Raw genomic sequence first — 27,657 nt, 5'->3', positions numbered from 1 at the left:
CTAAACAAAGAAGGGAAAGCAGAAAGAAGGAAGGAGTATGTAGAGGGTCTATACAAGGGCGATGTACTTGAGGACAATATTATGGAAATAGAAGAAGATGTAGATGAACATGAAATGGGAGATACGACACTGCATGAAGAGTTTGACAGAGCACTGAAAGACCTAAGTCGAAACAAGGCCCCGGGAGTAGACAACATTCCATTGGAACTACTGAAAGCCTTGGGAGAGCCAGTCCTGACAAAACTCTACCATCTGGTGAACAAGATGTATGAGACAGGCGAAATATGCTCAGACCTCAAGAAGAATATAATAATTCCAATCCCAAAGAAAGCAGGTGTTGACAGATGTGAAAATTACTGAACTATCAGCTTAATAAGTCACAGCTGCAAAATACTAACGCAAATTCTTTACAGACGAATGGAAAAACTGGTAGAAGCCGACCTCAGCGAAGATCAGTTTGGATTCCGCAGAAATATTGGAACACGTGAGGCAATACTGACCCTACGACTTATCTTAGAAAATACACTCCTGGAAATGGAAAAAAGAACACATTGACACCGGTGTGTCAGACCCACCATACTTGCTCCGGACACTGCGAGAGGGCTGTACAAGCAATGATCACACGCACGGCACAGTGGACACACCAGGAACCGCGGTGTTGGCCGTCGAATGGCGCTAGCTGCGCAGCATTTGTGCACCGCCGTCGTCAGTGTCAGCCAGTTTGCCGTGGCATACGGAGCTCCATCACAGTCTTTAACACTGGTAGCATGCCGCGACAGTGTGGACGTGAACCGTATGTGCAGTTGACGGACTTTGAGCGAGGGCGTATAGTGGGCATGCGGGAGGCCGGGTAGACGTACCGCCGAATTGCTCAACACATGGGGCGTGCTGTCTCCACAATACATCGATGTTGTCGCCAGTGGTCGGCGGAAGGTGCACATGTCCGTCGACCTGGGACCGGACCACAGCGACGCACAGATGCACGCCAAGACCGTAGGATCCTACGCAGTGCCGTAGGGGACCGCACCGCCACTTCCCAGCAAATTAGGGACACTGTTGCTCCTGGGGTATCGGCGAGGACCATTCGCAACCGTCTCCATGAAGCTGGGCTATGGTCCCGCACACCGTTAGGCCGTCTTCCGCTCACGCCCCAACATCGTGCAGCCCGCCTCCAGTGGTGTCACGACAGGCATGAATGGAGGGACGAATGGAGACGTGTCGTCTTCAGCGATGAGAGTCGCTTCTGCCTTGGTGCCAATGATGGTCGTATGCGTGTTTGGCGCCGTGCAGGTGAGCGCCACAATCAGGACTGCATACGACCGAGGCACACAGGGCCAACACCCGGCATCATGGTGTGGGGAGCGATCTCCTACACTGGCCGTACACCACTGGTGATCGTCGAGGGGACACTGAATAGTGCACGGTACATCCAAACCGTCATCGAACCCATCGTTCTACCATTCCTAGACCGGCAAGGGAACTTGCTGTTCCAACAGGACAATGCACGTCCGCATGTATCCCGTGCCACCCAACGTGCTCTAGAAGGTGTAAGTCAACTACCCTGGCCAGCAAGATCTCCGGATCTGTCCCCCATTGAGCATGTTTGGGACTGGATGAAGCGTCGTCTCACGCGGTCTGCACGTCCGGCACGAACGCTGGTCCAACTGAGGCGCCAGGTGGAAATGGCATGGCAAGCCGTTCCACAGGACTACATCCAGCATCTCTATGATCGTCTCCATGGGAGAATAGCAGCCTGCATTGCTGCGAAAGGTGGATATACACTGTACTAGTGCCGACATTGTGCATGCTCTGTTGCCTGTGTTATGTGCCTGTGGTTCTGTCAGTGTGATCATGTGATGTATCTGACCCCAGGAATGTGTCAATAAACTTTCCCCTTCCTGGGACAATGAATTCACGGTGTTCTTATTTCAATTTCCAGGAGTGTAGATTAAGGAAAGGCAAACCTACACTTCTAGCATTTGTAGACTTAGAGAAAGCTTTTGACAATGTCAACTGGAAAACTCTCTTCAAATTCTAAAGGTGGCAGGAGTAAAATACAAGGATCGGAAGGCTATTTACAATTTTTACAGAAACCAGATGGCAGTTATAAGAGTCGAGGGGCATGAAAGGGAAGCAGCGGTTGGGAAGGGAGTGAGACAGGGTTGTAGCCTCTCCCCGATGTTATTCAATCTGTGAATTGAGCAAGCAGTAAAGGAAACAAAAGAAAAATTCGGAGTAGGTATTAAAATCCATGGAGAAGAAATAAAAACTTTGAGGTTCGCCGATGACATTGTAATTCTGACAGAGACAGCAACGGACTTGGAGGAGCAGTTGAACGGAATGGACAGTGTCTTGAAAGGCGGATATAAGATGGACATCAACAAAAGCAAAACGAGGATAATGGAATGTAGTCGAATTAACTCGGGTGATGCTGAGGGAATTAGATTAGGAAATGAGACACTTAAAGTAGTAAAGGAGTTTTGCTATTTGGGGAGCAAAATTAGTGATGATGGTCGAAGTAGAGAGGATATAAAATGTATACTGGCAATGGCAAGCAAAGTGCTTCTGAAGAAGAGAAATTTGTTAACATCGAGTATAGATTTAAGTGCCAGGAAGTCGTTTCTGAAAGTATTTGTATGGAGTGTAGCCATGTATGGAAGTGAAACATGGACGATAAATAGTTTGGACAAGAAGAGAGTAGAAGCTTTCGAAATGTGGTGCTACAGAAGAATGCTGAAGATTAGATGGGTAGATCACATAACTAATGAGGAGGTATTGAATAGAATTGGGGAGACGAGGAGTTTGTGGCACAACTTGACAAGAAGAAGGGACCAGTTGGTAGGACATGTTCTGAGGCATCAAAGGATCACAAATTTAGCATTGGAGGGCAGCATGGAGGGTAAAAATCGTAAAGGGAGACCAAGAGATGAATACACTAAGCAGATTCAGAAGGATGTAGGTTGCAGTAGGTACTGGGAGATGAAGAATCTTGCACAGGATAGAGTAGCATGGAGAGCTGCATCAAACCAGTCTCAGGACTGAAGACAACAACAACAACAACAACAACAACCACATGAAAAAAAAAGGGCAGAGCCACTTCATTAGAGCTCTGTGACCAAAAAAGAGAAATGTCACTGCTGGATGGTAGTTTCAATGACTGTAGATCCTCTGTCACTTCCAGTTACACATTCTCCTATTGGAGCATGATGTCTGACTCAGAAGTGAGATATCATTTCACATGGAGACAGCACAACTGTCGGTAGTGTATCCTGAACAAGCTTCCATGATTGATAAGTGAGCTTTGTCATTGCCACAGATCCAGACAAGTCTTGGAACCCAACATAATGTTAGAACCTTCTATTACTTTTGTAGCAGGGGAACACTGAAGGAATAAAAAAAGATTAGTAAGTTGGTCCCTCAGTCGTGCCTCATCTGCTCCAGGTCCTCCAAGACAACTTACAGTTCTGCACTTTAAACTTCATTTTCATCACAGTGTCTCCTGAAGGACAAGTAAAATAGGTTGGCAGCCAAAACAATCCCCCTGCTTAGAGCAATCATTATACATTGTGATACAATATTAGTTTCTGTCTAGGATATTAAAAAATATACTTCAAAAATACATTTGGAGTGCTTTAATTGTTTTAAGTTGTTAAATCTGAGATTCAGTGCCTCATACACAGTCAGGTTAATGATTTATGTAAATCTTTGCATGATGTGTTATGTGTTTGTTGCAAACTGCATATACAATGTTACATGGGTGGGCAAGCAACAGCACAGTGAGTAGGTGCTTAAAGCATTGAACAAATTTATATGCTTGTCATATAAGCAATATGTTGCAAACTGGAGCTCCTCATCCCCAACACACAGAGTATGAAGCTGGACCTGAATTCCCTGTACCACCCTATTTCAACATTGCATGCTACACTGAGAGTCTCCAGGTAGGACAACCACACACTATGAAACTATGCTTCAATCAGGACTGTAAAAAACCGCTATAAAATAAAAGCAAATGTTTTCCGGCTGCTCCTCAGGTCTTGTGGGTAACACAGTTCAAAATATTGAGTGTTTTGAAAGGTTGTGCTCTGAAGATAAGTTTATTGCTCAAAGTTTAGCCTCAAACCTCACTGATTCTCTAAAACTTAAAATAATGTATGTCATGCTTTGATCAAGAAGATTAAACTCCAGAACAATTGTTTGAAAAGAAAACATCAAATTTTGAGTTAAAAATTTAAAATGTGCTTTCTGCCAGTTCTTCCAGTTTTGTAACCATTACTTATATCTGTAGTGTGATTGCAGGAAGATGAAAGAAGAGTATGAAACTGAAAATTCATCCCCAAACAAGAGGTGTTGAGTTGTGGTTATTGCCCAGCTGACATTATATTATTTATAGCAATTTTAAACAGGTTTTCACTTGAAACACTACCTTGAGGGACTCTGTTTCCTTGTATAAAACAGCTTCATGCACTATGTGATGAAAAGTATCTGGACACTCACAAAAACATACATTTTTCATATTAAGTGCATTGTGATGCCACCTACTGCCAGGTACTCCATATCTGTGACCTCCGTAGTCATTAGACATCGTGAGAGAGCAGAATGGGGCACTCCGCAGAACTCACCGACTTTGAACGTGGTCAGGTGATTGGGTATCACTAGTGTCATATGTCTGTACACGAGATTCCCACACTTCTAAACATCCCTAGGTCCACTGTTCTCAATGCGATAGTGAAGTGGAAACATGAAGGGACACATACAGCACAAAAGCGTACAGGCTGACCTCATCTGTTGACTGACAGGGCGCCAACAGTTGAAGAGGGTCGTAATGCGTAATAAGCAGACAGACATCAATCCAGACCATCACACGGGAATTCCAAACTGCATCATGATCCACTGCAAGTACTATGACAGTTACGTGGGAGGTGAGAAAACTTGGATTTCATGGTCGAGCAGCTGCTCATAAACCACAAATACATTGGTAAATTCCAAACGAAACTTCGCTTGGTGTAAGGAGTGTAAACATTGGATGATTGAACTGTGGAAAAACGTTGTGTGGAGTGACGAATCACTGTTCACAATGTGGCAATCTGATAGCAGAGTGTGGGTATGGCAAATGCCTGATGAACATCATCTGCCAGCGTGTGTAGTGCCGACAGTAAACTTTGGAGGCGGTGGTGTTACGGTGTGGTCGTGTTTTTCATGGAGGGGGCTTGCACCCCTTGTTGTTTTGCATGGCACTATCACAGCACAGGCCTAAATTAATGTTTTAAGCACCTTCTTGCTTTCTACTGTTGAAGATCAATTCGGGGATTGCGACTGCATCTTTCAACGTGATCGAGAGCCTGTTCACAGTGCACGGCCTGTAGCGGAGTGGTTACACGACAATAACAACCCTGTAATGGACTGGCCTGCACAGAGTCCTGACCTGAATCCTACAGAACACCTTTGGGACATTTTGGAATGCCGACTCCATGCCAGGCCTCACTGACCAACACCAATAGCTCTCCTCAATACAGCACTCCATGAGAAATGGGCTGCCATTCCCCAACAAACCTTCCAGCACCTGATTAAATGTATGCCTGCAAGAGTGGAAGCTATTATCAAGGATAACGGTGGGCCAACGCCATATTGAATTCCAGCATTACCGATGGAGGGTGCCATGAACTTGTAAGTCATTTTCAGTCAGTTGCCCAGATACTTTTGATCACACAGTGTATCTATATCTAAAATAATTAAAGGAAAGCAAGAGCCACCGAGAAACAGAAAAATATCTCCAGAATCCCAATTTGTGTGGCTATCAAAGGATATTATACCTCTAAATTGATAGCTGCAACAGGCAGAAAATGTGCTTTGTTGATGCTACACATTTTAGCAATTTTGGCTGAAATAAACTCACACTGCAGTGCTCTTCTTCAGCATGCCAGTGTTTTGCACAGAAACAGCTAAGTAAAAAATTCATGCCATATACAAGGTTATTTATATGTAAAATCTGACTTCAGAATTTTCCTTTGTGTGAGACCGCATATACAAGATTTGTGTGTTGATGTGAGGTTCTAGATGTGCATATTTTACTCTGTGCATCGCCTTCTGCATAATCTTTCATTGATTGTATCAACATTCGTTTGTATTGTGATATATTGTGCAAGTGCTGCAATAAACTTGTACTGTTATCATTGATTATATTCTCAAATTTAATTGTGCTCTTTTAAAATTTGTGGGAACAGTAGATCCACCCTAATTCAAAACAACTGTTTTCTCATTTCATTGCACAATTGTGTGAGAAATAGGTTACTTTTGAGAATTTTTGGACACTTACAAAACTAGCATCATCATTTCACTCATCACAACAAATTTGGATAATACTCCAAGCTTTCAATGATATCCACCATCATCTTCATCAGGAACTAAAACTGACTGTTGTAAACTGGCAAGGTTCTCTCTTTTACACCCTCAGAATGGCATCCAATTGGCCAGATAATGTCAAGAAGGTGCATACAGTGGTGGTGCAATCCACATCCATGGATTTTGCTTGCACTTTCTATTTAGAATTGCTTCAGCACAATCCATCACATCAGCCAGTGAGCTGTGAGAATTATTCCTCTGTGGTTTTTCCTTATCAAGTGCACACTTTCATGCATTGCTAAGTGCACAACCAGGGTCTCTATTGAAGTTGTTTTCACAAAGTCTAATTTCAACAGCTTCTCTGACCACAGAGTCCCAACTGTTCGAAGTGTGAGCATGTATTCTCTTGTTCAAACAAAATCTTGTGCTAATTTAACAAACTGTGCTCTGCCACTGCTCATTTATCCAAATGCCTGTATTTCAGATAACACTGATGCTCGATATAATGATCAGCAACCGTTCGTATAGACTGACCCACATAACTCTGCCAACTTTCCCAAGAAATGGTATAAATTCCTGGCACTCTCAAGCCAGGAGTATCTTTAATAGATCACAACATTTCTTTAAATTTTCAGGGTGGCCAGGAGACTGGTCTGATTCCTTGCCTGTTTAGGACTCTACCTATCTTCCTAGTTGTTGCACCGCAGAATGGAAGCCATGTTAGGTGTTGACCCTCTTGGCTTGTTTGAATGGTGTTGCTTACAAAACACTATTTTTCCAAGTTACTGGTATGAGTGTTTTGGATATGTAATTTATTTTGTAGCAAATCAACATTTGTTGTTCACGTTTCTGCCAAAGAATGCATCACCCCTGAATGCCATTGGATATCAATGCAAAAAAAGATGTGTTTTTGAGCATTTTCAGAAGTTACCACTGTCCTTCGGATAATCTTCGAGCAGCTTGTAGTAAATCAGTGTTTATGGTTTAGTTACTGTAGCAGATATTCTAACACACATGTTGTGTTACATCTAGTTTTGTCTTAACGAGGAGTAGCTCTATATATTATTTGCATTTATTGCAAATTAACTCAATTTTCGAGTTTGCTAACAACTGTAACAGATGAAAAGATAATCAGTGGGCTTAAATTAAAGTTATTTGTTCACTACCTTGTAATACATTGCACCAACCAAAATGCAATCCAACTGTGAATGCTGTTCTTGATCATGGCACGAGTTGGTTGACGTTTGTAAGCAGCTGTAAATCGCCCTGACTACTATCAAACAAATGGCAGCTGCTGCGAATCGGTGAGTTGTAGGAGCTCCCCAGAATCATGAACTCATGATACTGGTACCAGAGGTATCTCATGTACTACCCTCTCCTGTCGATACTGTCTCCTCTGCAGAAAGTACAGGACCTGTCACTACTTGCCCACTTCTTGCTTACTGCAGCAAAGAATTCGATAAAATCTAGCGACTTTGAATTAATCTGGGTAAAGTTAAGTAACAAAGATTGGCCAAAAATGGTAATCGGATGCTTTTATAGGCTGCCTGGGTCAGGCGCTCTAGTGGTAGGCCGCTTCAGACAGAACTTGCGGAATATGGTTAACAATTTTTGTGATCATTATGTTATAACAGGGAGTAACTTCTACTAGGCAGGTATACATTGGGAGTGTCATGCTATCAAAACCGGCATCAAAAACAGGAATTTGTGCGGCATTATTCTGGATCTCTTGTCCTAAAATTACTTTGAGCAGATAGTTAGGGAACCAACTTGTGAGGCTAATGTCTAAGACCCTCTGACAACAAACAGACCTGAACTTATCGAATCAGTTAGTGTGGAGGAAGGTTGCAGTGATCATAAGGCTGTGATAGCATCTACGACAAATTGTGTTACAAAGATTGTTAAAAAATGTAGGAAGATATTTTTGCATAGCAAGAGTTACAGGACACAAATTTCAGAGTACCTGCACAGTCAGAATCACATACTCGGTGATGAGGACATTGATGTGGAGAACAAACGGAAAAAATTCAAAGGCATTGTGCTACAAGCCCCAGAAAGTAAGTTCCGATTAAGGTCTTAAGATATGAGAAAGACCCACCATGGTTAAATAGCCATGTTACAAAACTGCAACATAAACAAAGAGAACTTCATCTCAGATTCAAAAGAGGTAAAAACCTAGCTGACAAACAAAACCTGAACAAAGTGAAAATGAACATAACGAGAGCAGTGAGAGAAGCTTTCAATGACTCTGAAAGTAAAACTTTGTCAACCGATTTGAGTAAAACCCCTGAGAGGTTTTGGTCATATTTAAAATCAGTAAGTGGGTCAAAATCATCTGTTCATTCACTCAGTGACCATACTGGCACTGAAACAGAAGATAACAGAGAGAAGCCCAAAATACTGAATTCGTCTTCCAAAATTGTTTCACCATAGAAGATCATAACACAGTCCCTCCTTTCAATTGTCGTACAAAAGTTGAAATGGCAGATATTGAGTTAACCAATCGCGAAACAGAAAAACACCTACAGTCACTTAGTAGTGGAAAGGCATCAGAACCAGATGAGATACCTATAAGATTCTTCAAAGATTATGCAAAAGAACTTGCTCCCCTTCTAGCAGTTATTTATAACAGATCGCTTGAGCAATGAAGGGTACCTGGAGATTGGAAGACAGATGCACACAATTATAGACCTGTATCACTGATGTCAGTCTGTTGTAGAATTATAAAAAATGAAAACAATCAATTTTTGACAAAATAATGTAATTGGAAACATAAAAATTCTACTCACCAAGTGGCAGCAGAACACACACGTAAAAGAACATTATAATTAGCCAAGCCTTCAGAGCCAAAGGCTCCTCCTTCAGGCAGAATGGTTGAAGGTGACAGAAGAGGGGTGAAGGAAAAAGACTGGAGAGGTCTAGGAAAAAGGGTAGGCTTTGGAAAAGTCATGCAGAACCATAGGTCAAGGGAGACACTGAATGGGATGATAAGGAAAGACTGATTGTTGGGGACTGCATCAGATTAGCTTTGAAAACCTGAGAGCTTAAAGGTGGATGACATGGTAATATGGAAGACAGAGATTACAACTAAAACAACATGTATGAGTTAATAAGAGTGAGAAGCTAAGTGCATTGTGCGCAACAGAGATTGGAGGGGGATGGCGAAAAATAGACAGGTAAGAAAAAGAAGAAAACTAAAATGGAGTGAAGAAAGGAGTAGTTACCATACTGTGAAGAAATGCTGAGACAGAAAAAATTGAAGTAAGTTAAGGCCAGGTGGGTGGTGTGAACCAAGGATATGTTGTAGTGCTAGTTCCCACCTTCAGAGTTCTGAGAAACTGGTATCTGGGGGAAGAATTCAGATGGTACGTGTGGAGAAATAGGCACTGAGATCATGATTGCCATGTTGCATGCATGTTGCATGCCCTGCAACAGATAGTGTGTCTTGCCAGAACATTTTTTATGCTCAAGAATTATGATTTTTTTTGGAGAAGGAAAATCTCCTCTGTAAATATCAATATGGATTCCACAAACAGCGATCCTGCAAAACTCAGCTCGCTCTGTTCCTCCACAAGATCCACAGCACTGTAGACAATGACACTCTGGTTGATGCCATGTTCCTTGACTTCAGGAAGGCAATTGACACCATCCCACAACACTGTTTAGTGAAAAGAATATGAGCTTATCAAGAATAGGAGCAGATCTGAAACTGGATTCAAGACTTCCTTTAGACATAACTCAACATGTTGCTCTTAATGGAACAAAATCGACACATTAAAGGTCATTTCCAGAGTTCCCAGGGAAGTATGATAGTACCATAACTGTTCACAATGTATATAAATGATGCATCAGATGCTCTCTAAGGCTGTTTGCAGTAGACAGTAATGATTTGCAGAAAGATCTCTACAGAATTTATGAATGGTGCTGGCTCTGGCAGTTGACCCTGAACATAAATAAATGTAACATATTGCGCATACAAAGGAAAAGAAATCCACTACTGTATAGTTACACTGCTGATGACAAACCATTGGAAACAATATCTGCCATAAAATACCTAGTAGTAACCATACAGAGTGACCTTAAGTGGAATGATCACATAAAACAAATACTGGGAAAAGCAGGTGCCAGAGTCAAACAATGGAAAATCTAGGATGGAATGTAACAATGTTTGAGAAGGAAAGTTGCTACTCACTATGTAGTGGAGATGCTGAGTCACAATAGGCCCAACAAAAAGATTCACACAATTATAGCTTTCGGCCATTAAGGCCTTTGTCAGCAATACACACACACACACACACACACACACACACACACACACACACACACACATTCAAACGCAGCTTGCACACATGTCTACAGTCTCAGACAACTGAAACCACAGTGCTAGCAGCAGCAAAAATTGAACGATGGGAGTGGCGACTGGGTGGGGGTAAGGAGGAGGCTGGGGTGGGGAGGGATAGTATGGTGGGGGTGGCGGACAGTGAAGTGCTGCTGCAGTTTAGACGGAGGGCAGGAGAGAAGGGAGAAGGTTGGGGGGGGGGGGGGGGGGGGGAGTAGCGGAAAGGAGAGAAATAATAAAAAGAAATTAAAAGACTGGGTGTGGTGGTGAAATGACGGCTGTGTAGTGCAGGAATGGGAACAGGGAGCTGGATGGGTGAGGACAGTGACTAACGAAGGCTGAGGCCAGGAGGGTTGCGGGAATGTAGGATGTATTGCAGGGAAAGTTCCCGCACGCACAATTCAGAAAAGCTGGTGTTGGTGCGAAAGATCCATGCGGCACAGGCTGTGGAGCACTCACTGAGATGAGGGATATCATGTTTGGCGGCGTGTTCAGCAACAGGTTGGTCCACTTGTATTTTGACCACAGTTTGTCAGTGGCCATTCATCTGGACAGACAGCTTATTGGTTGTCATGTCTACACAGAATGCAGCACAGTGGTTGCAGCTTAGCTTGTAAACCACATGACTGGTTTCACAGATAGCCCTGCCTTTGATGGGATAGGTGATGTTAGTGACCGGACTGGAGTAGGTGGTGATAGGAGGCTGTATGGGACAGGTCTTGCATCTAGGTCTATTACAGGGGTATGAGCCATGAGGTAAGGGACTGGCAGCAGGGGTTGTGTAAGGATGGACGAGTATATTGTGTAGACTCGGTGGACGGCGGAATACCACTGTAGGACGGGTGGGAAGGATAGTGGGCAGGACATTTCTCATTTCAGGGTGCAATGAGAGGTAATCAAAACCCTGGCAGAGAATGTAATTCATTTTCTCCAGTCCCGGATGATACTGAGGTACGAGGGGAATGCTCCTCTGTGGCTATAATTGTGTGAATCTTTTTGTTGTGCCTATCACGGCTCAGCATCTCCGCTATATGGTGAGTAGCAACTTTCCATCTCTAACATTGTTAGATGTCAGACTCAAATTCATATGAAGAATCTTAAGGAAATGTAACTCATCCATGAGGGAAGTGGCTTATAAGCCACATGTTCACCCAATTCTTGAGTACTTTTCATCTGTCTGGGATACTTGCCAGATAGGACTGAGAGAAAAGTGAGAGAAAAATCCAATGAAGACTGGCACATTTCATCACAGGATCATTTAGTCAGCATGAGAGCATTACAGAGATATACAACAAACTCTATTGGCATACATTAAAGAGAGGCCTTGTGCATCACTGAGAGTCTTACTATTGAAATTTCGAGAGAACTTTATGGAAAGAGTCGGACAACATATTACTTCCCACAAGTACGTCTCGCATAATGACCATGAGGAGAAAATTTGACAAATTACAGCCAATACAGAGGCTTTCCGACAATCCTTCTTCCCATGTGCTATTCAGGAGTGGAACAGGGTTGGAGGGCTCAGTTAGTAGTACAAAAAGTACCCTCTACCATACACCAGAAGATGGCTTGCAGAGTATGATGTAGATGTAGATGAAGATGACTGTGAGTGGCATGCCAATAGTAGACCCAGGAATTCCGTACAGGATGGATGGAGATCAGAGGACTCAGGGTGTTGTACCGATCCCCCTAACCAAAAAGTCTGAGATGCTGTCTTTCACTGAAACTGAGCCAGTGTGACTCACTTTTGGAGAAACTTCATTTGTCCAGTGTCAAGAGGAGGTAAACACAAAAGGGTAGGGGTCTATTAATTGTTGGCAGTTCAAACGTATGGCGAATGATCATGCCCATTAGGAAAATGGCAGCAAGGGACAGGAAAGGACACCAGGTACACTCAGTGTGTATGCCCCAGGGCCTCATTCAACATGTTGAGGAGGTTATTCCAGAAACCACTGAGAGAACAGGGTGTAACCAACTGCAGATTGTGGCGCACATTGGAACAAGTGATGCCTGCCACCTGGGCTCCGAGCTCATACATGGGCCATTCCAGCAACTGGCAGAGAAAGCTGAGAAGACCAGCGTTGTGCATGGAGTTCCAATGAAGCTCACAATTTGCAGCAATGTCCCCAGAAACGATTGTGGCTCTTTGGTTCTGAATCGTGTGCAAAGTTTGAACCAGAGACTCTGAAGGTTCTGTGACAAGCTAGGCTGCAACTTCCTGAACTTGGGCCATGCAGTTCAGAAATGTAGGGTCCCCCTAAATGAGTCAGGTAAGCACTATACATCAGAATGTAATGACTAAAGAATGTAATGACTATAGTCACAGGTAGCTGTGTATGGGCTTTTATATAAGGCAACTCTTCATCCAATCCATATAATGATAGCTGCAGACACCCAGAAGTATCAGTGTAAGATAGAGAGGAATGCCTCCCACAGGTGAGAGTATTAAAACTCTAATGGTTAACTGCTTAAGCATTTGCAACAAAGTGGCAGAGCTTGAAGGGTTCGCAAAAAGCAGTGAAGCTCATTTACTACTAGGTACAGAAATCTTGTTGAAACATGAAATTGATAGGATTGAGATTTTTTGGGAAAATTTAATTCTATGTCAAAAGGACTGGCAAATGGGAAATGGGGGCGCTGTATTTGTCACAGTAGACAAAAAATTCAAATCTACCAAGATAAAAATTGAAGCTGCATCCGAGACCGTTTGGAAAGACTTAGCCTTTATCACCCACCAGACTCATCTCCTGATGAACTGAAAACTTTAGAGAAAATCTCAGTTCACTTGCATGTGAGTTCCCCAATCACACTATAGTCACAGGTGGAGACTTTAGCAATTAATTAAGAAAATTACAGTTTTGTTAGTGGTGGACGCAATAAGACATCCTGTGAAACATTATTAAATTCCATCTGTGAAAATTACCTAGAACAAATAGTCAGAAACCCCCCTCATGATGGAAATGTATTGGATATAATGGCAACAAATAGACCTGACCATCCACATTGAAACTGGTATCAGTGATCATGACACAGTTGTGACAACTATGATTACCAAAGTACAAAGAACAACTAAAACATGCAGAAAGATATATATGTTCAGTAAACTAGATAAAAAATCAGTAGTGTCATATCTCAGTGAAGAACTTCAAACTTTCAGCACATGGCAGGATCATGTAGAGGAACTATGGCTCAAGTTTAAAAGAATAATTGACCATGCACCCAATGAAACAGTTCATAATGGGAGGGACCCTCCATGGTATACATTCATTGTAAAGGAACTTCTACAGAAACAGAGATTATTGCATAATAGGTGTGAAAATTGGAAATTTGTGGTAAGCTTCTATGGGACCAAACTGCTGAGGTCATTAGTCCCTAGGCTTACACTCTACTTAATCTAACTTAAACTAACTTACCCTAAGGACAACACACACACACCCATGCCCAAGGGAGGACTCAACCTCCGATGGGGTGGGGGGTGGGGTGGGGGGGGGGGAGGGGAACGGGGGCCCGTAGGGGAGGGGGGGGGGGGGGTGCGTGAACCGAGACAAGATGCCTCAGACTGTACGGCTACCCCGCATGGCTAATAGGTGAGAAACAAGCATCAGTCTATAGATAGAGAGATGCTGAATGAAATGAATTTGGCTGTCAAGAGAGCAATACATGATGCCTTCAATGACCACCACAGCAGAATACTGTCAAATTATATTTTACAAAACCGAAGAAATTCTGATGGTTTATAAAGCTGTTAGTGGCACAGAGCTAGTGTCCAGTCTCTAGCAAATGAGACAGGAACTGAAATTGAGGGTACGAAGCAAAAGGTGAAATGCTTAGCTCCATTTTCAAACGTTCCTTTACAAAAGAAAACCCAGGAGAATTGCCCCAATTTAATCCTCAAACTGTTGAAAAGATGAATGAAATAATATTGATGTCACTGATGTTGAGAAACAGCTGAAATCGTTAAAACTGAACAAAGCTCCAGAGCTCGATGAAATTCCTGTCAGATTCTACAATGAATTAGTGTCCGAGTCAGTCCATCTTCTAACTATAATCAATCATAGAGACCTGCCCACTTCTTGGAAAAAAAAAGCACATGTCACACCCATCTACAGAAAGGGTGGTAAAAGTGATGCACAAAACTACTGTCCAGTATCCTTGAACTCAAACTTACGAGGTATCCCATGACCTCCTCAGTGCTAACCAGCATGGATTCTGAAAATATCGATCACATGAAACACAACTCCCACTTTTCTCACATGACATACTGAAAGCTTTGGATCAAGGCTGTCAGGTAGATGCAGTATTTATTGATTTCCAAAAAGCATTTGAATCAGAACCACACCTACGTTTATTGTCAAATGTATGGTCATATGGGGTGTCAACTGAAATTTGTGACTGGATTGAAGACTTTCTGGTAGGGAGGACACAGCATGTTACCCAGGATGGAGAGTCATCATGAGGTGGTGCCTCAGGGAAGTGTGTTGGGACCCCTGCTGTTCATGTTGTATATTAATTACTTTGCGGACAATATTAGTAGTAACCTCAGATTGCAGATGATGCAGTTATCTATAATGAAGTAATGTTTGAAAGTGACTGAATAAATATTCAGTCAGATCATTATAAAATTTCAAAGTGGTGCAAAGATTGGAAACTTGCTTTAAATGTTCAGAAAAGTAAAACTGTGCACTTCACTTCACAAAATGAAACTGCTAGAATCAGCCAACTTATACAAACACCTGGATGTAACACACTGTAGGGATATGAAATGGAATGATCACACAGGTTCAGTTGTAGGTAAAGCAGGTGGTGGGCTTTGGTTCACTGGTAGAATACTGGGGGAGTGCAATCAGCCTACAAAGGAGACTGCTTATAAATCACCTGTGTGACTGTTTCTACGATAATTCTCAAGTGTGTGGGACCTGTATCAAATAGCACTAAGAAGGGATATTGAACATATACACAGAAGGACAGCACGAATGGTCACAGGTTTGTTTGATCCCTGAGAGAATGTCACAGGAATACTAAAGGAACTGAACTGGAAGACTCTTGAAGAAACATGTAAACTGTCCTGAGAAAGTCTGTTAACAAAGTTTCAAGAATGGGCTTTAAATGGTGAGTCTAGAAAAATACTACAATCCCCTATGTATCACTCTTATATGGATCGTGAGGCTAAGATTAGAATAATTACTGCACACACAGAGGCATTCAAGTAATCATTCCTCCCAAGCTCTATATGTGAATGGAATGAGAAGAAATCCTAATAACTGGGTACAGAAGGACTTACCCTCTGCCACACACCTCACAGTAGTTTGCAGATTATAGATGTAGATGCAAACAATATTACAGGTTCACAGCATATATGAATGTACTTGTTAGGAGATACAGCTACAGGAAAGCCAGTCGCACAGCTTCCTCCAGCAGAATCATGTTGCTAACAGATCAAATACATCCTGAACCCCACTAAAATCAACCAAAGAGTTGTCTGAATTCCATCTGCTTCAAATTTTTTCCCCACACACCTGGTATGGAAAATACTGTGATACATACTTGGATATGTACAGTTCTTCCCAGACATGAAGAGAATAATTAAAATGGCTCCTTTCCATAACTTTTCGATTGTCTTGTTTCATATTAGAAACTAAAATGACCAAGAAATGATTTAGCAATTTGTGTGAGGTGGCAACATATTCCAAAGTAGATTTTTTCATCATATGATCATATTGCCATATTGCAGAATTCCTAATCCAGCTCTGCCCTAAAGAAATGGTGGTTGTAGACTTCCTCATCAGCCGAGTTTTATTCCCAATCACAATCCTCAGTGATGGTCTCTCTGGGGCAAAAGGCTAGGTCCTAACTGGTGGTAACTGTGATTTGGGATACATGTTGTTCTGTGGTCTGAGTAATACCTCCTTATGTCATTAAAAGGAGATCTGGTATCCCTCCCTGAAGTCCTCTTTATGTCCTGCCACACCTGTATTGCTTTTGTGAACTGATTAGTTGATTAACTTATTTGGTGGTGGTGGCTGTTTTATGGCACCCAACACCATTTTTTCAGTGCACTTGCTGAATATTAATGTGGGCAATTTTTATACTGAGTGAAGAATCCTTTATAAATAATGTTATTGTGATGGTCGTCATTGACTTCGTTTCTCCTTTATTCAGCATCAGGCTGGGCTGGGACATTTAAGGTACTTCTCATTTTTCTCTGCCTTCCACTGTTTTCCTTCTATAACTCCCCCCCCCCCCCCCCCCCCACCCCCCCCCCCCCCCCCCCCCCCCACCCCCCCCCCCCCCCCCCCCAGTCAGATTCCTCCTTCTTAAATTTATCTTCATTGAGTCTTGTCCTCAAACTTGGCCTCCATCATTCATTTTGGTATGCTTCCATCTTTCATTCCCCTTACATGTCCAAACTATTTTAACTTGTCGATGACAATTTCTTGGGTCTCCAGCCGGGTGGTAGCGTTGATATCTCGGAACATTTTGGGAAGTGTCATACTACCCATCTTCTGGCCAGGTCTATGATGCATATGTCATTATTGGTGTACAGAACATTTTGTACCGCACTTACTCACATTCGCCACACCAAGCCCCTCAGACACTGGTACTGTACATTGCTCTGCTGTTCCCTTTTCCTAACTTCTGGCTTCATTCTAGGATTTTGCACTGTCACACTTCCCAGACATTTAAAGTTATCCACACTTTCAATATTCTGTCCTGTGATGTTAGTTTGCCCCTTGCATTCTCTGCCTCTTCTGGTTACCACCAGTCCATATATCTCGATTCTTTCATTTCAGATCTCTGTTTGTTCTTGTATCTCCTTACTTTTGGCTCCGCACACCACAATAACAGTGGAAAACAGAAATAACTTCATCTCCCTTCCACTATGAGTTTCTTTTGCCTCTTTCACAATTTCATTCATCACCATTATAAACAATAGTGCTACCACCACACTTCCTTTTCTCAATATTGTAACAGTCCTAAACTATTCAGTTGCTAAAACTTGGATTTGGCACAGCTGAAGCTTTTTTCACACATTGCTTGCCGGATTTCAGTTGTCGGTTTTCCAACTACCTCTCTGTATCATTGAAATATATTTGCAGCTTTTGCAACAGGTGGTGACCATTTCAGAAAACACATACACAAACAAATACAAATAGACAAGTGTGTTACAAAGGACAATCCATACTCCTTTCAGAAGTGACTGTGTAACGATGCAGCACGGGGCTACATGATTTGCTCTCAGTCAGCTGATAAAAACAACATGAGACCAGAAGAATGTCTTTCTTACCCAATGTGTCCCATCACATACATAGTCAAGTATCAAGCTGTCTGTCTGCTATCACTTTGCAGCAGCGCTATTCAATCCCTTGTGAAGTTGTGTGTGTGTGTGTGTGTCCATTTTTCAACAGATGTTGACAATTTTGTTTTTATGTTGCACATTTGTAAATAACTAAGGCTGTACTGCCAAATTTTGTGGGACACACAAATAAAAATTATGAATGTATATTCACTAGAAAATATGTTACATAAATAGTTTCTGAACTTAAAAAATTTTTCTAACAAAAATATAATGATTGTCACATAAACACACACAGCAATTAGAGGAAAATGATTATACGATACAATTGCTAAAGCTTATAGAAACCATGAGGCTAGCTCACACATGTCAATTTTATGTGGATTCATTGTGTGGCACTTCTAAACTTTCATGACCTCTCCAATAAACACAATATATAAAAACATGCACAAACTACACAAGAGATGTCTTACTATTAAGTAATTACATATTCTGCAAAAAGATACACAAGTATTTGACACTTTTCTTTGTATGATGCCCTACATTCATGAATCATTGCTTATTCAGTCATGAAAAATTAACACAATTTGAATAATAATGTTTAGCAGAAAAACATGTCTTAGGACAGGAAATTTAAAAAATGAAATTATACAGAGAAAAAAGCTGATTCACAAAAATGACCTTACATCATCATCCAACGGTTGGCCATCCAGTGTGGTCTCAATGTGCCAGTCACCCTCCCACTGCCATGCCATTGATGGTAACCTAATCTTATCAAAACTTCTGTCAACGGAACCCTCTTGATTTGAGAAGTGATATCTATCTGTTGGTAGCAAGCGGCTAGTAAAACCTTCCACAGGAAGCCACCTCTGGAAAGAAGAAAGAAGAACTAATTTTTTTCTAGTCTGATAGATAAAACAGTATGCCGTCAGTATCTCTGTCACCAAAAAAGAACAACTGGAGCAGTATTGTCACACTTAACAACTGAAAACATCTATTAATCTCATAAAAAGGAGAAGTGGGAAGGGAGAGTCAGAAGTAAAATACAGAACATAAATTTCTTGAAACCCTAGATCAGGAAACACAACACTGAAACTTACCTGTCTTCTGATTCAGGGTGAGGAGTAACATTTTGTTCTCTTTAGCAGTTTATCATATTGCCCTCAATGAATGACACTCCAATGCTCCTCATCTATCTCTTATATTGCAGTATTTTTTTTTCTTCACTTTTATCTCTAGCACTTATAAATACACATCATCCTCCATATACAAATCTACAAGTTAGCCAATACTTGAAAAAAAAAATAAAACTACTATTCTATTACAGACCATTGCAGTGAAGCTTTAAGAATCACACAGAGCCATAATGTTGATGGACTAAATCACAGCTCATTTATAGAACACATTTATACTTCTGTATGGTAAAAATGATGAATGTTCTACTGCAGATTCTCTCATTCAAAATCAACATATGAGCTTCCCATCAACAATATTTGAGACAGAGCAGGCACATTCACACACGAACACCTATATACAGCCGGCCGGAGTGGCCGGGTGGTTCTAGGTGCTTCAGTATGGAACCGTGCGACCGCTACGGCCGCAGGTTCGAATCCTGCCTCGGGCATGGATGTGTGTGATGTCCTTAGGTCAGTTAGGTTTAAGTAGTTCTAAGTTCTAGGGGACTGATGACCACGGCAGTTAAGTCCCATAGTGCTCAGAGCCATCTGAACCATCATCTGAACCTATACACACGAAAACTTAAAAGAGGAGTGACAGAAATAAACAGAAAATAATATATTTAAAACCCCTCTTTCCAGAATTTTTAGAAAGCTCTTGATCAAAAAATGGCAAAAGGAGCTAATCAGAACCAAAATACTCACGTCAACCACTTGCTCTGATTCCATTCATTGGCTCTGACCTGTGACATAACTGTATTTTGTTGTGTTGACATCATGGAGGTGGGGCACATTGGAAATGGACTGTGTTTGTACAGGGTGTGTTGTTGTAAGGGACTGTGCACTCTAGTATGGGGTGTTTATGCTTCTAAATTGTTTGTGAGTGATATTAGTGCAGCATTAGACTTCATGCTATGTTCTACTCAGTGTTTTTGGGAGTATGCTTTTGTTATCATGCAAGTGAGTTATTTTATTTTCGTTGGTTATTTGCCAATGATTTGCTTTTGGTTTTTAAATAGGTAATTTGTTGCTTTGTAACTAGTTTAAATTTTTTTTTCTTCTTCTTGTGTGCCTCAGCAATACAGATAGCCATACAGTAGCTGCAACCACAACGGAGGGGCATCTGTTGAGAGGCCAGACAAACGCGTGGTTCCTGAAGAGGAGCAGCAGCCTTTACAGTAGTTGCAGGGGCAACAGTCTGGATGACTGACTGATCTGGCCTTGTAACACTAACCAAAACGGCCTTGCTGTGCTGGTACTGTGAACAGTTGAAAGCAAGGGGAAACTACAGCCGTAATTTTTCCCAAGGTCATGCAGCTTTACTGTATGGTTAAATGATGATGGCATCCTCTTGGGTAAAATACTCTGAAGGTAAAATAGTCCCCCATTCGGATCTCCCGGCAGGAGCACAGGAGGAGGTTGTTATCAGGAGAAACAAAACTGGCATTCTATGGATCGGAGCATGGAATGTCAGATCCCTTAATTGGGCAGGTATGTTAGAAAATGTAAAAAGGGAAATAGATATGTTCAAGTTAGATATAGTGGGAATTAGTGAAGTTCGGTGGCAGGAGGAACAAGACTTCTGGTCCGGTGACTACAGGATTATAATACAAAATCAAATAGGGGAAATGCAGGAGTAGGTTTAATAATGAATAAAAAAAATGGGAGTGCAGGTAAGCTACTACAGACAGCATAGTGAAAGCATTATTGTGGCAAAGATAGACACAAAGCCCACACCTACTACATTAGTACAATTTTATATGCCAACTAGCTCTGCAGATGAGGAAGAGATTGAGGAAATGTATGACGAGATAAAAGAAATAATTCAGATAGTGAACAGAGACGAAAATTTAATAGTCATGGGTGACTGGAATTCTATAGCAGGAAAAGGAAGAGAAGGAAAAGTAGTAGGTGAATATGGAATGGGAGCAAGGAATGAAAGAGGAAGATGCCCGGTAGAATTTTGAACAGAGGATAACTTAATCATAAAACACTTGGTTCAAGAATCATGAAAGAAGGCTGGGTACATGGAAGAGGCCTGGAGATACTGGAAGGTTTCAGATAGATTATATAATGGTAAGACAGAGATTTAGGAACAAGGTTTTAAATTGTAAGACATTTCCAGGGGCAGATGTGGACTCTGACCACACTCTATTGGTCATGAACTGTAGATCAAAACTGAAGAAACTGCAAAAGGTAGGAATTTAAGGAGATGGGACCTGGAAAAACTAACACAACTAGAGGTTGTAGAGAGTTTCAGGGAGAGGATTAGGGAACGATTGAAAGAATGGGGGGGAAGAAATACAGTAGATGAAGAATGGGTAGCTTTGAGGGATGAAATAGTGATGACAGCAGAGGATAAAGTAGGTAAAAAGACGAGGGCTACTAGAAATCATTGGGTAACAGAAGAAATATTGACCTTAATTGATAAAAGGAGAAAATATAAAAATGCAGTAATTGAAGCAGGCAAAAAGAAATACAAATGTCTCAAAAATGAGATCAACAAAAAGTGCAAAATGGCAAAGCAGGGACGGATAGATGACAAATGTAAGGGGTAAGATAGGTACTGCATACAGGAAAATTAAAGAGACCTTTGGAGAAAAGAGAAACACTTGTATGAATATCAAGAGCTCAGATGGAAACCCAGTTCTAAGAAAAGAAAGGAAAGCAGAAAGGTGGAAGGAGTATATAGAGGGTCTATACAAGGGCGATGTACTTGAGGACAATATTATAGAATGGAAGAGCATGTAGATGAAGATGAAATGGGAGATATGATACTGCATGAAGAGTTCGACAGAGCACTGAAAGATCTAAGCCGAAACAAGTTCCCGAAAGTAGACAACATTCCATAAGAACTACTGATAGCCACTGGAAAGCCAGCCCTGACAAAACTCTTCCATCTGATGAGCAAGATGTATGAGACAGGCGAAATACCCTCAGACTTCAAGAAGAATATAATAATTTCAATCCCAAAGAAAGCAGGTGTTGACAGATGTGAAAATTACCAAACCATCAGTTTAATAAGTCACGGCTGCAAAATATTTGCGCAAATTCTTTACAAACGAATGGAAAAACTGGTAGGAGCCGACCTTGGGGAAGATCAGTCTGGATTCCATAGAAATGTTGGAACACATGAGGCAATACTGACCCTACGACTTATTTTAAAAGATAGATTAAGGAAAGGCAAACCTATGTTTCCAGCATTTGTAGACTTAAAGAAAGCTTTTGAAAATGTTGACTGGAATACTCTCTTTCAAATCCTGAAGGTGGCAGGGGTAAAATACAGGGAGCAAAAGGCTATTTACAATTTGTACAGAAACCAGATCAGATGGCAGTTATAAGAGTCGAGGGGCATGAAATGGAAGCTGTGGTTGGGAAGGGAGTGAGACAGGGTTGTAGCCTATCCCCAATGTTATTCAATCTGTATATTGAGCAAGTAGTAAAGGAAACTAAAGAAAATTTGTAGCAGGAATTAAAATCCATGGAGAAACCCATGAAGAAGAAATAAAACTTTGAGGTTTGCTGATGGCACTGTAATTCTGTCAGAGACAGCAAAGGACCTGGAAGAGCAGCTGAACGGAATAGACAGTGTCTTGAAAGGAGGATATAAGATGAACATCAACAAAAGCAAAATGAGGATAGTGGAATGTAGTCGAATTAAATCAGGTAACGCTGAGGGAATTAGATTAGGAAATGAGAGACTTATAGTAGTAAATGAGTTTTGCCATTTGGGGAGCACAATAACTGATGATGGTCAAAGTAGAGAGGATATAAAATGTATACTGGCAATGGCAAGGAAAGCGTTTCTGAAGAAGAGAAATTTGTTAACACACACTATGGATTTAAGTGTTAGGAAGTCATTTGTGAAATAGTGTAGCCATGCATGGAAGTGAAATGTGGACAATAAACAGTTTAGACAAGAAGAGAATAGAAGCTTTCGAAATGTGGTGCTACAGAAGAATGCTGAAGATTAGATGGACAGACCACATAACTAATGAGGAGGTATTGATCAGAATTGAGGAGAAGAGAAATTTGTGGCACAAATTGACTATAAAAAGGGATCGGCTGGTAGGACATGTTCTGAGGCATTAAGGGATCACCAATTTAGGAGGGCAGAGCCGAGGGTAAAAATTGTAGAGGGAGACCAAGAGATGAATACACTACGCAGATTCAAAAGGATGTAGGTTGCAGTAGGTACTGGGAGCTTGCATAGGATAGATTAGCATGGAGAGCTGCATCAAATCACTCTCTGGACTGAAGACCACAACAACAACAACAACAACAACAACAACATGTATGTGTGGACCTTACAACAAAATTTACAAATCATTTGTTGGTTGCTGCTATGCACAATTTGTGTGTGAGTGAATGTTGGAGTGGTTTTCTATAAGTTCATATTTAGTAGTTTACAGTGCTGACTATTGTGGAGTGCATTGTAGTTGCTTTGGTCATATATGTCTTCATAATAGTTAGTTTTGCTAGCTGTCGGTCAATGTATTGTGGGCATCACTTAAGCTATTATGGTGAAGTGAAATTAGTGGTACCAGGTTTTTAGTTGTGTGGAATATTGGTGTCGCTGTCTTTGTTGAGCTATATAGATCAAGCAAAATTTGCAGTACCGGGTTTTATGCTGCATGTGGATTCTTGCTATCACTGTCTTTGTTTGAGTCATACAGGTCAAGTGAAATTTGTGATAATAATTGTGTGTGTGTGTGTGTGTGTGTGTGTGTGTGTGTGTGTGTGTGTGTGTGTGTGTGTGTGTGTGTGTGTGTGTGTGGTAAGGGGGGCGGGGGGGGGGGGGGGGGGGGGGGGGATGCCTGGTATCACCATCATCCTTTGAGCTGTACACGTCAAATGAAATATTTGATTCCAGTTGTGTGTGGTAAGTTACTTAATACAGTAGCATCCCACTTCCACTGAAGCTTTCACCCACAATGCAAGGGTTGCCTGAAGAAGAAGCCACTGGCTCCGAAAGCTTGGTAATCACACCAGTCTTTTATGAGGGTGTTCTGCCACCACTTGGTGAGTAGATTTTTTATCTATCCAATTAAATAATGAGATGATAATCTGTAACATAGCTGGAGGTCTAGATTAGGATGACGGTGACAACTTGGTTGTCAGTTTGTGAAACCAAACAAACAAACAAAAACACACACACACACACACACACACACACACACACACACACACACACACACACACACACACACACCTCTAATGTTACTTTATTCCATTTTAGGACAAGATAGTACACCTGTATTCCTTTTATTCGTCTAAAGCAGTTCCTTTCTTAATGTTTTTGTTGATGTTATCTTCAGTCCGAAGACTGGATTGATGCAGCTCTCCATGCTACTCTACCCTGTGCATGCCTCATAACTACTGTCGCATACATCCTTTGGAATCTGCTTATGGCATTCATCTCTTGGTCTCCCTCTATGATTTTTACCCACCATACTGCCCTTCAGTACAAAACTGGTGATCCCTTGATGCCTCAGAATGTCTCCTATCAACCAATTCCTTCTATTAGTCAAGATATGCCACAAATTCCTTTTCTTCCCAATTCTATTCAGTACCTCTTCATTAGTTACACAATCTATCCATCAAATCTTCAGCATTCTTCTGTAGTACCACATTTCAAAAACTTTTATTCTCTTCTTGTCTAAACTGTTTACTGTCCACATTTCACTTACATGCATGGCTACACTACTTCACAAAAGACTAACTAAGACCTAAATCCATACTGTGTGTTAACAAATTTCTCTTCTTCAGAAATGCTTTTCTAATCTTGCCAGTCTATATTTTATATCCTCTCTACTTCAGCCATACAAGCAGAACTCATCTACTACTTTCAGTGTCTCATTCCTAGTCTAATTTCACAGTGTTGCCTGATTTAATTTGACTACATTCCGTTATCCTTGTTTTGCTTTTGCTGCTGGTCATCTTATATCCTCCTTTCAAGACACTGTCTGTTCTGTTTGGCTGCTCTTCCAGGTCCTTTGCTGTCTCTAACAGAATTACAGTTTTTATCAGCAAACCTCAAAATTTATATCTTCCCCCTGAACTTTAAGTCCTTCTCCAAGTTTTTCTTTGGTTTCCTTCCCTGTTTATTTAATGTACAGATTGAATAACATTAGCCACACATTACAACCCTATCTAAATCCCTTCTTAACCAGTTTTCCATCTGAGCACTTGATATTCATATAGCTACTTCCCTTTTCTTCAAAGGCCTCTTTAATTTTCCTGTAGGTGGTATCTATCATTCCCCTAGTGTTATATGTTTCTATATGCTTAAATTTGTCCTCGAGCCATTTTGCAATTCCTGTAAATTTCATTTTTTAGAAGTCTGCATTTCTTTTCACCAACTTAATCTGCTGAATTTTTATGTTTTCCCCTTTCATCAACTAAATTCAATATGTCCATTGATATCCAAGGGTTTCTCCTAGGCCTAGTCCTTTTACCTACTTTATCCTCTGCTGTGTTCATTATTTCATCTCTCAAAGCTACTTATTTGTCTTCTGCTGTATTCCTTTTTCCTGTTCTAGTCAATTATTGCCTAATGGTGGGCCTCAAGGCTCCATTTTGCAGCCAGTCGTTCCTATCCTACATCAATGACTTACCCATAAATATAAATTCGCCATCGGTTCTGACTGCAGACGATACATCTGTTTTAATTGAAGATTACAATGCAGAAAAAATTCTGAGCTCCATTGTAAGCTCACTGAAAACCTTGGAAAACTGGTTCCAGTTATATGGGTTGAAACTGAACATTGCAAAAACCCATATGGTACACTTCAAAACCAAACATTCAAAACTGTGGAACTTAAAATACAACATAACAATCAGCTTATGAAAGAAGACACCGTCAAATTCCTGGGACTACATGTGGACAAGAACTTAAGCTGGAATACAGATGTTGACTTACTATCACATAAACTATGCAAATACTAGAAAATTCCACTGACCTGAGTACACAACAAATTGCTTTTCACTGTTATTTTGAATCTGTTACTAGATATGGGATAATATTCTGGGAAAGTTCAAGTAGTGTATCTCAAATACTGAAACTGCAAAAGAAAAGTGTCCGATATAAGTGTACTGCACAGCAAACAGAGTCTCAGTGCCATTATTTTGGAAACTACAAATCCCAACTGTTCCCTCCATATACATTTATGAAATAATAATCTTCCTACACAGCAGACAAAAATTATTTGAGGAAAATCATTTTAACCACACATACAACACAAGGAATAAAAATAATTTTATGTTACCCACACACCAAATGAAATTATATGCACGGATGCAGCAGTATAAGAGCCTGAGAATGTATAACAAGTTAATGGGCAAAAACACATTTAATATGAGGCCATAAATTTTAAAGATGAGGCTACAGCAGATTCTGTGGGAGAAATGCTACTATTCAATGGAAGAATTCATAGAGGACGAAATGATAATTTGAGCAAGGGGTAATTAAGTGTTAGATTTTATTGTATGTATGTATATATAACAAAATTGTATTATTATTGTGATGCTGTTCATTAGCATCAGCTGTTCTGTGTTTACGGTGAAATTTTACCAAAATTTTGACATGTCTCCTGTACCCAAATCAAATGATTTAGATTATGTATGTTATGAGACAAATATATGACAATCCACAATGCTCCCTCTGAAACTCTCAGCAACCTCTGGTTCTTTCAATTTATCCAGGTTATATCTCCTACCTTTTTGCAGTTTCTTCATTTTTAATCTACAGTTCATAAAAAATAAATTGTGGTCAGAGTCCAAACCTGCCCCTGGAACTGTCCTACAATTTAAAATTTTGTTCAGGAGTCCCTGTCTTACCATTATGTAATCAATATGAAACCTTCCTGCATCTCCAGATCTCTCCCACTTATACAACATTCTTACACGACTCTTAAACCAAGTGTTAGAAATGATTAAATTATGCTCCAAGCAAAATTCTACCAGGCAGCTTCCTCTTTCATTCCTTTCCACCAATCCATATTCACCTACTATTTTCCTTTTCTTCCTTTTTCTACTATCCCCCATCACAAATAAATTTTCATCTTCCTTAATTATCTGGATAAGTTCTTTTGTCTCATGACAATCAATATCATCATCATTTGTGAAGCTAGTTGGCATACAGACTTGTACTACTGTGGCGGCTGTGGACACTGTGTAGATCTTTGCTATGGTAATACGTTCATTATGCTGTTCATGGTGGTTTACCAGCATTCCTGTTTTCTTCTTCATTGTTAGATCTACTCCAACATTACCTCTATTTCATTTTATATTTATAAACCCGTGCTCGCCTCACTGTAAGTCCTGTCCCTGTTGCCACAGAGCTTCATTAATCCCTACTACATTTAACTTCAACTTATCCATTTGCTATTTTAAATTTTCTAACCTATCTGCCTGATAAAGCAATCTAAAAGTCCACACTCCAAGCCATAGAACACCAGTTTTATTTCTCCTTGTGATGTCATTCCGAGTTGTCCCCACCCAGAGATCCG

The 27,657-nt window shown here is 40.9% G+C and overlaps 1 protein-coding gene across 1 annotated transcript in view; it reads right to left on the bottom strand.

The window, feature by feature from the left end:
- LOC124618072 (tectonin beta-propeller repeat-containing protein) overlaps nt 1-27,657 on the bottom strand; it is a 209,603-nt gene that overhangs the window by 178,790 nt on the left and 3,156 nt on the right. The window contains exon 2 of the mRNA XM_047145316.1: nt 18,659-18,841. Coding sequence (XP_047001272.1) covers nt 18,659-18,841 — 183 coding nt within the window. The remainder of the gene's footprint in view (nt 1-18,658; nt 18,842-27,657) is intronic.

Source organism: Schistocerca americana, chromosome 1 (assembly GCF_021461395.2).
Source record: "Schistocerca americana isolate TAMUIC-IGC-003095 chromosome 1, iqSchAmer2.1, whole genome shotgun sequence".
Taxonomy (NCBI): domain Eukaryota; kingdom Metazoa; phylum Arthropoda; class Insecta; order Orthoptera; family Acrididae; genus Schistocerca; species Schistocerca americana.
Note: the sequence above shows the minus strand (reverse complement) of the source record. Positions and strands in the feature narration are given on the sequence as shown.